This window comes from Triticum aestivum, chromosome 1B (genome assembly GCF_018294505.1).
Source record: "Triticum aestivum cultivar Chinese Spring chromosome 1B, IWGSC CS RefSeq v2.1, whole genome shotgun sequence".
Lineage (NCBI taxonomy): Eukaryota > Viridiplantae > Streptophyta > Magnoliopsida > Poales > Poaceae > Triticum > Triticum aestivum.
In genome coordinates this window covers 71,351,330-71,363,536 of record NC_057795.1, presented here as the reverse complement: position 1 = coordinate 71,363,536, position 12,207 = coordinate 71,351,330, and the positions used below count along the sequence as shown (strand labels likewise).

The following is a 12,207-nucleotide window of genomic DNA, read 5'->3' as shown; positions in this document are numbered from 1 at the left end:
GCTGCTCCGACAATGGCCGGCCCGACGACCCTGACCGGAAGCTGCCGTTCACCACCGCCGTCACCGCGGCCCTTCTCGCGCGCCACGGCGTGCATGCCTCGCCCGCGCCGCCGCTCCGCGTCGTCTTCGACAAGTACCGCCCCGAGGACGCCCCGGCGGTCGACCACTGGGTGTTCTACGCCCTCAAGCAGGCCGACCGTGCGCCTGCTGGGCTTGAGCTCGACCTCAGCCTCCGTCGCGAGCCCCGTCCTTACTGCCCTGGCTCCCACATGCACCATATGGCACAGTACACCGTCCCGATGAGGCTCTTCTCCTGCGCTGCGCTGCGGACGCTCAGCATCAGCATCGGCCCCTGCAGCCTCTCCCCGCCGGCCGCCATCAGCCTGCCGTCCCTCGAGGTGCTGCTCCTCGCCCGCGTGTCCGACCACGAGCGACACGTACAGAGCCTCGTCGACGGATGCCCGCGTCTCGCCGATCTCACCCTCGAGAACTGCGGCACGGTGACGACGCTCTCCCTCCTTGGCAACCGCCGCCTCCGCAGGCTCGCGCTCCGGTGCTGCCACAACCTAGCCAAGGTATTCGTCGCGGCCGATGGCAAGCTCTACTCCCTGGAGTACCGTGGCGACGTGCCCGACACGTCTCTCCTCGACCTCCAGGGCACCGGCCGTTCGAGTTTCACGTCGTGCTCGATCGATATCTCTGGCAAGGAGGTCTCGTCGGAGGAGCTCACTAAACTCGGAGAGTTCCTGCAGCTAGTCTCCTCCACCAAGCACCTGCACCTGCAATCCATACGGCTGGGCTCCGACATACAACTCGACGCTCCAGCGACGTTACCGGTTTTCACCAGCCTCCTTCACCTCGAGCTAACAGGCCGCCTCCTGCACGGCGACGCCACTGCTGCCGTGAGCAGGATACTCGGCCACGCCCCATCACTTGAGGTGCTTTCGTTGATCTTTGAAACAGGCCCCGACGACGACGAGTTGGACGCGCGCGATAGATGGGAAGAAGAATGCAAGGTGGGGGAGATCGCCGACGCGCACCAGCTCAGGTACAACGAGCATGACATCCTCGTGACCATGCCGGCGGTGAGCATCCCTTGCCTGAGGAGACATGTGAGGGAGATCAACTTGGTGCATTACCACGGCGGGAGCGTGCAGAGGACGCTGGCCCGTTTCCTGCTCTGCAATGCTTTGGTTCTACACAAACTCTACTGCGGATTTGCTCCAGGGCCATTGTGGATTCAGACCAAGCTGAGAGACGAGATCCAAGGTTGGGCAATGAACAGTCCGAAAAATTGTGTCTTCGACTAATTAGAAGTGCAACGCAAGTTGATCTTGAGCATATAAAGATTTTCGGAAATGTTAACGCCCACACGTGTGGGCGTTCACCACTCCGTACACACGCAAGCATCGCCGTTGGTTTCATTTTGCACGAATCTTGGAGCAAAAGGGCTGGTTTTCGGCGCCACGTTGGACGATTCTAGTGTGCGGTGTGCGAGTGGGTTCGCCCGCACGGTAGTTGCCATCCCGCGGTCAGCGGTTGCCACTGAGAGGCGTGTGGTGGAACTGCCATGCGCCCGCACGCCACGGTCCGACCGCAGTTGACGTCAAACACGTCGCACACCCCTCCACCCTCTCCCTCACGGTTCCATTCACTCTCCCCCGCGTCGCATTTACTGGCACAACCCACTCGCATTACAGTCCACTGGAGGAGAAGGCGAGGGGAGAAGGCGACGGCGAAGGCGGGACAGTCGACGGTGTTCGCGGGCGTTGGTGGTGCTCGTCGGAGCGGAGCGGCGTCGCCGGAACGCGTGCGGGTCGAAGGTAATGCTCGCTTCATCTATCGCATACCCTCCCTGATTTTGTTCCCTTCTTTCCTCCCTGTTCGATTTCTAGATCCATTCCTAGAAATTCCGGCGATTCAGCGGTGCGCCGGCGTTCCCGCCGCTGCGGCGGTGCGCCATAGTTGTGTGCCTGCCGTTGCTTCGTGGGAGTGGGCAGTTTCGTCGCCGCCGCTGCGGCGGCATCGTCGGTGAGGCTATGCCTGCTCGTAGGCAACGCATTAGTCTTGCATTTGGATTTTGAGAGTTGTCCGCCGGGTTGTTTTGGTGCGGATTGGTTCGAAATTTGGGGTTGCAGCAATTTCGCGCGAGAATTGTAAGGGTGATTTTGAGGTTGAAGCAGTTGCCATTGAAACCTAGATCTAGTCTAGTTTTGGGGTTGAAACTGCAGATTGTGGCGAAATTGGCAGTATGATTGAACGTGAACAAATGTGCGGCAACTAAACTACCTGAAGAAACGTGGTAGTTGCCACAAACGTGTTCTCCCATGTGGCAACAGATTTCCGAAAATGACTGTCATAGTTGCCACCCCAAAACGAGGTGGCAACTAATTTCATTGAACTCCTGTGGAAGTTGCCACACGCATGCTCTTCCCATGTGGCAAATTTTAATTCTGCTGAACTTGTACGATAAGTAACCAGAAAAAATATGCTTTCTGAATGTGGCAACTATGGCAGTATGACCGAACGTGAATAGGTGTGTGGCAACTAAACTACATGAACAAATGTGGCAGTTGCCACAAATGTGTTCTCTTCTGCGGCAACATATTTTCTGAAACTGACTGTCATAGTTGCCACAAATGTGTTCAAGCTCACACACAAGGGGGGCAACTAAAATTTACTAAATGAATGAGATAGTTGCCACATACACGCTCTTGAACGAGGCAAACTGATTTTTTACTGAATTTACATAATAGTAACCTCAAACATTCTTTTTCATTTGTGAGACTTGTTTTTTTTCTGAATTATTTGTGACAGTTTCCAAACTTTGATAGTTGCCACAATCGGTAGCACTGGACGGAACTAATGTGCACATCGAGTTGGCGTGTTTGCCACTTTGTATTTTGTATAATCATGTTGCAATACAGTATGTGAACACAATGTCTGTTGCCACAATACAGATATGACAGTGTGGCAAACTGGCTGCATAGTATGGCAACCACATTTGCATTCAAATAGTTAATATTTTTCTGTTAGGTGGCAACTGCTTACCCATTGCATTTTACATTTTCGCCATTAACAATTTGGTCTGTTCCTACATCAGCAGAATGGCTCGTGGCGATCATCAAAGTGATGATGACGATTTCATGGATCCACCTCAACGTAACCAGGCAACTGGACGGAGAAAAGAGGGCGATGAGGTAATTGTCCGCACACCCGCCCCCTCCTCCTGATTTATGTTATTTGTTGGCTACTAGATCTTTTTTATAGTCGTCCATCATGAACTAAATTTTCATAACATTGCAAAAACATGGCAACAGCTCAACACTTTTGTGTTTGTTTTTTGCAGAAGAAGAAACGTATTCGCAACAGAGCCTCCCAGGAACGTCTGACCGTGTTGATTGACAAATTCACTGACGATCAAAAGGGAGCTGCTACTGAGATGGGTATGCAGGTTCTGATGGATGTCCGGTGTACGAACCTTGTCAACCCGGTATGCGACTGGCTTGGTGAGATATACGATCCCGCCTCCGGGGAATTCGTGATCCCGGGACGGGGAAGACTTCCATTGAATGAGGAATCCGTGTTCTGCACTTTGGGTGTGCCTCGGGGACATATCAAAGTCCCGTACGAGATTAATAATGAGATCGAGGAAGAGCTGTTCGCCCGTTTGTTTCCTGGGTTGGAGGCAATGCCGAACACGTCTGTACTGGCAGATTCTCTGCAGGACATGACGACGCACGGAGAAGTTTTCAAGATGAAGCTACTCATGTACCTCATCTCAGCTGTTTTCGCGCCGACCACTTCTCTTCGCCCAAGCAACAAATGTTTCCCCATCCTGGTGAATGATCCATGCTTGCTACTGCCAGTGTTTTCGTTGGGTTTCTTCCGTTTTGATTTCTGACGCGGCAAACTTTTTTGCCCTGAAATTTTGTGTGGTGCAGGCGAATCTGAAAAACGTGAAGAGTATGAACTGGTGTAAGTTTATTGCCGACTTTCTCCACGATGCTTTCAAAAACAAGATGTACCAGAAGGGTTGTCGTCTGCACTTAATGGTATTTATTTTCACCAGATCTCTGTGTGAACTCTTTGTTTATAACGTACTTTTATTTCATGCATGACAATCTGGTCATAACAAGATGGCAACTGCCATAGTGATAATGTGGCAACTGCCATAATGACAACGTGGCAACTATCATACTGACAATGTGGCAACTACCTTCATATTAGCATGGCAACTGCTATCACAGTAGGATGACAACTGCCATCACACTTTGATGGCAACTAACACATACATATTATCGTTGGATCATACATTATCCTGCTCTCTTTTTTCTGAACTACAAATTAACCACGATGGCAACTGATATTTTCTTTTCTTTGCAAAATTGTTTTAAATCAGCTCATGTATGTCGACTCTCTTGATCTGTCCATCGTGGATTTCACCGGGATAGGAGGCCCGCCGCCTACTCACAAGTTTGTTGTTTCTGCGTGGACCATCAGCGCTGTCAAGGCTGTGCTTGCCGCGGACAGGGCAACTGATGGCACATATGGAAAACTACAGGTTAGTTTTTGTTTATGTCTTTTTCACACGGCATGCTTACAAATTTGACATGACGCAACCGTCCGTGGTTTATAAGGCATGCTTACAATTTCTTTTTTTGTTTTTCATAGCTGATGGCCAAGCATGCTATAGACTACAGCGTGTTTGGGGGGCCTCAAAAATTTGAAAAGTGGATGGACGTGCACTCAGCTCCGTCTTGCCCTTCTGAGGTAATCAAAATGTCCACATCTACGGTTTGCCGTGGATTACATGTTGATGTCGCGGAAGCGAATGCAGTACGGGTGTTGTTTTGTTGATGCTTCTTGTTTTCGTGCACAGGCGAGGGCACCAGTGGAGCATCTAATTGGGCAGTTTGCATCCGGAATGACCGGCCTGCTCGGGAAGTTGGTTGAGGGGTGGACGTCCCTCAGTGCCTCTGACAGCGACGCGGTTGCGAGGCAGTTCACTTCATTTGTCCCAGAACATACACATCGGCCAACCGGTTGCCGTGGCCGGTATGACTACAACAGCTCCCAAGAGCCCGGTGACACACAGGATGATGTGGATGGAGACGCTGGCCTCAGCAAGGACGACGACGATGACACCGATGACGATGAACACGCTGAAGTTCGCACATGCGGCAAGAAGGGCAAGGATGCAACAGGTGCCCACCCACCGGAGAAAGTGAAAGAACATACGGCTGCGAGAGGCGAGGGGGTTTTGCCATCAAGGAGGGGGAGGGCTCCAGAGGATGTTGGGCAGGGTTCTGCTGGCAAGAGGTCTAGGATCGATCCCGTAGCTGCCAGGAAGAGGTTCGACTCTCAATTTTAGTTTTCTGCTGTGATCTTTTCTTTGGAACAATCTCATCCATTTCTTTTGCACTTGTTTTTTGTCAAGCGCGGCAATTAGTTTGTTGTCTGACAATTGCCACCTTCTTTTTTCCTTCCATCTGTTGCGTGCAGTGAGCCGACCGCTGGTGGACGAGCAGCTACGAAGAAACAGGCGCCAACGCCAACCCGTGTTTCTGCTCGCTTGAACAAAGGTGCCCCCATTGCCGGTGACATCCCTTCCACCAGGTCTTCTGCTCGTACGACGACGACCAACACCGGGGATCCTGTCGTGTTGCCTGACCTGAGGAAGGCAGTCAAGAAGTAGGTTTCTCCATGTGCTTTTCATTTGAGATAGCGGTTTTTTTCTTGATTTTTCAATGCAACTGGTCTGCTTTGTCACATGTTCTTCTGTTATCATCCCCCACGAGGCAACTGCTGTTTTTCCAAATGATTTCTTCCTTCATTTTTTAAATGTATGGCAACTCCTATTATCTTTACATGGCAACTGGCATCTAGGCCAAATGGCAACTATTTCTGTACCTAATGGCAACTGTCATCTTTTTTTTACCATTTTCTTCTGAGAGTTCATCCCCCACCTAATTTTGAAATTGCATTCCTCACAGATCAGACATTTCTATCATTCCTTTCAATTTGCCTAACTTTGATAACTGCTGCTGTATGGCAACTGCTAACTATGGCACATGGCAACTCATGACCCCCTTACATGGCAACTACCAGCTTTTTCCACTTGTTTTTAGTTTTTTAATGCTTCTATCATTGCAAACATATTTTTTTGTCCATTTTTTCATACCATTTTTCACGTGCTTTTTTTCCTTTGCAGGGTGAAGAAGACTACTACGCGCGGGGCCAAGCATATCAGTAGAGACCCACTCGAACGCCTGCATTCAAAGTTGTCAACAGGTGGCAACTCAGATGTACATGAGGCGCCAGGCGACAATACTGCTGCTGCACCGTCAACTGCTCCCACTAACTCTGATGCAAGTGGCCGACCATCTCCGCCGGCTGCAGATGTGCAGGCTAGAACAACAGGCATCCGTACATCGGGGAGTGACGAGTCGGTATCCGCCAGGACAGCTGAAATATTGCCAACTCTTCTGGCAATGAAGGATGCTGCTGTGAGCCATGCCACCCCATCAGCAAGCGTCGAAGTGGATGCTCCCGAGACCAACCTAGGCAAGGAAGATTCCCGCTCATCTGACACTGATTCCAAGCGCGTGCCTGGTGTCTCACCTGTGTCCATGACAGAAGCGGCTGAGGCGGCACTTCACAAGGATATGCCATCTGCAGATGAGAATCCTGGCACAACAGCTCCAGCTCCTGTCGGTGGAGATACTGCTAAGGCGACCGTTCCGCGTGCTGGTCTTCCACCTAGGCGTCGTAGCCCCCGCAAGCAATCAACAGACATACCCAACGCTCCGGCTGTAGCTAGGAGCAGGAGAGACGAATCTGGTTATGTTCCTGCGTCCACACTGTTCCCGCCACCTGCAAAAATCAATGTGATGGAGAAACCGCAAGACCGGAGCACAACTGATGCAGGTGTCAAGCCGGGCACGAGTGACGCAGAGGAACGCCCGGAGCAGACTGCGCCTTCACCCGCAGCGGAAATCCCCAGCATAAATCTGCGCACTTCCAGGCTCCCAGTCAATGTCGGTGTCCCCTACAGTCCAAACAAGAAGATTGTCATGAAAGCTGCGGCTGAGACCGCTGACAACACGCCCCGCCCTGCAAATAAGGCCGATCATTTTGTAGCGGCCGATTCAGATATGTTTGTCGATCTTTCACCCTTGGATTCTGCCCCGAAAGTCGTTCGTGGTCCGGCCAGTAGGAATGAGAGGCACCCAATGGCCTTTACCCCACCGAGCTTCAGCCTCGGCGTCAGTCAAGATCAACCGGTGGTGCACGATCCTATACCAGTTGCCTTTGCTTTCCCAGGAGGCATGCCCGCAATGATGGCGCAGCCAATGGTCGAGGGCAGGAAGGCTGTCAAGTTCGCAGAGCCAATTGTGCAAGGTACACTCATCACGCACTTACGATTTTCTTGTATACATGTTTGTAGTTTGACTTTTGTCCCAATCACATTCTTTGGGGGTCCTCACTTGTGACGGCAACTGCCATGTGACGACATGGCAACTGGATTTGATGCACCATGTCACCTACGTTTTTTTCTTGCTGCCATGCTGCGTTTGACATTTGGGCAAGCACGTGGCAACTGAAGTTATTTCAACATGGCAACTGTAGTTGCTGTCACATGGCAAATACAGTTCAGTACACATGGCAACTGGATTTGCCACATCATGCCACCTGCATTTTTTCTACCATGCTGCATTTTTTCATACGGCATTCACATGGCAAGTGGAGCCGACACAACATGGCAACTGCAGTTGCTGTGACATGGTACCTACAGTACAACTAGGTGGCAACTACAGTGCAACTACATGGCAATTGTATTTGCTATGTCATAGCGACTGTAGTTGGACCACCCATGGCAACTGCCCCACTTTTTCTACCTACATATCACATCATGGACCTTTACCTCCTCACAATCCATCTGTTTTTGGATTTTATATGTATCCTAACCCACTTTTTTTATATTCATTGCAGCCACCCCTGAGGAGATTTCACCGTCACTTGATGAAGTTTACCGCATGATCGAGGAGACAGCATTGCAGAGGAGTTCCTCACGAGGGCAAGGGCAATCAAGTTCCAATGTGCCTGCAGATACGGTATCTGAGGATACCATTAGGAGTGTCACCCCTGGTCCTGTGAGGCAGCAGAGGGTAGTTCACCCACCCCCCGCGGAAGACTACGAGCCCGAATTCAGGGCCACTAAGGAACAGACCCAGCTGTACGATATCGTCAAGCGTTTTGGAAATGCGAGGACCAACAGCAAGCACATGAAGGAGCTGAAAGCGTAAATTACCATACCCCATAATCTCTCATCTTGCTTGCTCTTTTTTACCATTTATCTACTTCGTACTTTTTATAAATGGTCCGCTTACGTTTTAGTTCTTTCATATATTTTTTTACTTAGTAGGCATGATTCTTCCATGCTATATCGTTTTCATACAGCTCATGTTTGGACAGAACGAAAGTCATTCAGTGCGGAGCGACGTACGTCGACCTGGGTGATCTTGCCGAGTCCGTGAGGCCAAACGGAAAAATGTCGACGAATGTAGTTGCATGCGGGATCGACTACATCAACAATCACACCGATGTATGCGCCGACAAGATAATCATGCATTACAGTGTGACCTGCAAAATATGGGATGGTGACTTCCACCACAAAATCCTGAGGAACAATTTTGCACAACACGGTGACTTCAAGCTCACACTGAAGAAATATGTGAGTACTCCTTTCCTGTCTGCACCGTTTTTTCACATGGCGTGGTTTTTTGCCAGAACCTGTACTTGTGTTTGTGTGGCAGAAGTTTTCATGTGGCAACAGTTGCCGTGCACACTGACTTCTTGATTTTTTGTATCCCCATGCAAACTATGTGGCAACTTGATAGTAAAATACATGGCTCATTTTGTTCATACAATGGACGGCAACTTTCTTTCAACTACTCCCACCCATAATCAAACATTCTACGTGATTCTAATTTTTTTGTCCCTCTGTTGTTCTTTCATGTGAACTTTGTATCTCATTTCTTCACTTTTTTAAATGCAGGTCATGTTCCCCATGTTCCAGGAGCTTGCACCACACGACCGACACGACAAGTGTGGTCACCACTATGCGGTCTGTCTTGACCTGAAGAACCAACGTATCGAGGTGCTTGATTCAATCCGTTCGGAAGCTGATGCAGACCTTACTACGCATGCCGAATTCTTCATCAAGAACCTCAAAGAGACTTGGAACCGTCACTACGAACATTCAAAGGTCCAGATCAGGCATTTCCCGACTGAGTATGTGGCGACTGTGAAGCAAGGGAACACGTAATTTCTTTTAACCCGCTCCTTCATGTGCCATTTTTACATCAATCCACCCCCTCTTTTTGTTGACACATCTGAACTGAAGTCCATCTTTGCTGCAGCTGTCCATTTTGCGTGTTCACCTGAACTCTTTTTCCTCGTGCAGGACGGACTGTGGCTTTCACGCGCTGGAATACTTTGCAAAGTGGGAAGGCAGAATTGTCCCCGCTATCACAGATGCAACGGTCGTTGAGCTCCGAAAAATCTGCACATGGAACTGGCTGACGAATGAAGATTTCAACAAGCGGTCCGGAGCACGCGAGTTCGTGGAGGAAGCTGTCAAGCAAGTCATCAAGAAGTACAAGTGATCACGTGGCGTTACACACCAGACGCACACCTTACATTCTGTTGTTGAGGAATGTAAGGTACTATCTCTCTGTTCTTTGTCGAAAACTATGTTTTGTGTGCTACGTTATGACTGCAACCTCGTGTAGCCTACTATGTAATGGTGGCGTGTTAGCGACATTTTTAGTGTTTTCTGTAATACATGTGTGGACGTGAACCTATTTTAGGCGTTACATCAGATCTGTTTTTATGTTTATCATTACGACAGTGGTTTCGTCGTTTCTAGCATTGTTTTTTGCTGTTTCGAATGCGTCTGCGATGTTTTCAAAAAAAGATGGCAAATGTAGTTCAACAGACATGGTTAGTGAAAGTCATCGTCATTTTTTCATTTTTGGCTGTTTTGCTTGTTCTTTTTCATCGCTAATTGCACCGGCTAGCATTGGGTAGGTTTATCATGTAGCCATAACCTTTGCTGCGGTTTATGCACGTTTACGCTTTTTTTTCCAACTTGTTTTCCCATACATTGCACACAACACACTACGTGCTTCTAAACCGCATCGTATTTGTCATGGGGATATATGCCATGCAGAGTCATTACAAAAAGCATCCGGAAATTTTCAGTACAGCTAACATGGCAGATACATCATAAATAACATGGCAGATCCAGTACAACTTACATGGCAAATCCAGTACAACTAACATGGCAGATCCAGTACAACTAACATGGCATATTTAGTATAAAGTAGCATGGCATATTTAGTATAAAATAGCATGGCTTATCTAGTATAAAATAGCATGGCATATTTGGTATAAAATAGCATGGCAGATTAACTACACATAACATGGCAGATTAAGTACCCATAACATGGCAAATGCATTTATCCATTCAATGAATTTTCCTTCTACTTCTGTCCCCCCTCAAGAGTCATTCTCCCAATTAAAAAAATCCCATCGTATAGGGGTACAAAACAAAATGTCCACATGGACCATGTCACAGCGCCCCAATTTTTGCTCATGGATTGCCCGCCCCTTTCTTCGTTTTCTTGTGTTTTGCTTGAATCTCCAGTCCCGACTTGTACCTTATCTCTCTCGGACGACCCTTTGTGATGGAACGGGGTGGGTTCCTGACCTGGGTTTGTGTGCTTGCTGTTCCAGATCCTATCTCCGAGTTTTCAGACGATGGCCCCGTGGATGAAGGCACACTTGATGTGCGGGGGAACCGGTGTAAGGCTTCCTCGGCTTTCCTTTTTTTGATCTCATCAAGCTCTCTTTTCAGTGCCTTCCTGTGTTTTTCTGCGACTCTCGCTGTGTCATCACTCTTGCACGCTTCATCAATTAGCTCAGCATAGTTCTTTGTCAGCACAACGTGCCTCACGGCTTCCATGGTTGACTCAGGTCTCTCGTCATGCACAGCCAGAACTGCGTGTGTTGTCTGCGGCGCCAACGCGTCGTCAGCGTCCCAAGTCCATCGCCTCCTTATGAAATGGCGGGGCATGCGTGTCACAGCGTTCATGTCCATGACTTTTAGTATGTGACAGCACACAATGCCGTCCCGTTCGAATTTGCAGCATTGGCAGTAGTACTCGCCTTCGCCTATCGAGGCTCTGACGAAGTAGTTCCTTCCTTTGTCCGCGTCTTCAGGTTCTGAATCTGACATGCCCAAAATAGAACACACCTTGAACGTATGTTCGTCCACCCGGAAAGCCGTGAACATGCTGGCACGCTTTATTTCTTCCTGGAATCTGCAAGTTTTGTGTGTTTTCTGTTAAACTTTCGTGCGATCTTTTTCTTGTACACCCTTATGTTGTCATGGAAATAGAAATACATTTTGTTTGAACATGGCAAACATAGTTCATTGAACATGGCAAATATATTACGTTGAACATGGCAAATGCAGTACACTACACATGGCAAATGCATTACAACATACATGGCAATTGCAGTACAACAGACATGGCAATTGCAGTACATTTTCAACTGGATATCGTCATTTCCACACCAACATTCCCCAATGGAAGCACATTGCATAAAACATGGCAACTGCATTTTTATTAAACATGGCATCTACAGCTGAGTAAACATGTCAATTGCATTTCAAAAAAAGGGCAGATGCATTTCATTAAACATGGCAACTGCATTTCAGCATATGTGTCGCCAATATAACATTTTTTTAGCATTTTTTGACATTGGCATTTGCATGCCAACATGCTCCAATGGAAGCACAGCGCATAAAACATGGCAACTGCACTTCATTCAACAAGGGAAATGCACCCGAGCAAGTATGCCAAAACAAAATTTTCATTTTAACATGGCAACTACATCTGAGTAAGCATGGCAAACAGTATTTCATTAAACATGGCAGCTGCATGTCATGGCAACTGCATTGCACTCTATAAGGCCCCTACTGACTTGGTGCTTTTTATGCAAATAAGACTGTAATGCAACTGACTTACTTGTTAAAGATCTTGTTGGTGTATATCTTGCTCATTTGCCTCTCCATCGGTAAATACGTTAGCAATTTTGGCTGCTTTAGGGCTGTGGTCGCTTCTTGCTGTAGCT

The 12,207-nt window shown here is 48.5% G+C and overlaps 1 protein-coding gene across 1 annotated transcript; it reads left to right on the top strand.

Moving 5' to 3' along the window:
- Positions 1 to 7,273: 7,273 nt before the first annotated feature.
- LOC123087088 (uncharacterized) lies at positions 7,274 to 8,918 on the top strand. The gene is made up of 3 exons (XM_044508994.1): positions 7,274 to 7,404; positions 7,996 to 8,305; positions 8,479 to 8,918. Exons 1-3 carry the CDS (start codon positions 7,332 to 7,334, stop codon positions 8,861 to 8,863), a joined length of 768 nt encoding a protein of 255 aa, XP_044364929.1. The 5' UTR covers positions 7,274 to 7,331; the 3' UTR covers positions 8,864 to 8,918.
- Positions 8,919 to 12,207: the final 3,289 nt, after the last annotated feature.

Excerpts from the sequence above, each read along its gene's own strand:
- LOC123087088 (XM_044508994.1), top strand. The coding sequence starts at position 7,332 with ATGCCCGCAATGATGGCGCAGCCAATGGTCGAGGGCAGGAAGGCTGTC. Across the intron at positions 7,405-7,995 it reads CGCAGAGCCAATTGTGCAAG|CCACCCCTGAGGAGATTTCA; the intron begins GTACACTCATCA and ends TATTCATTGCAG. Across the intron at positions 8,306-8,478 it reads CACATGAAGGAGCTGAAAGC|AACGAAAGTCATTCAGTGCG; the intron begins GTAAATTACCAT and ends ATGTTTGGACAG.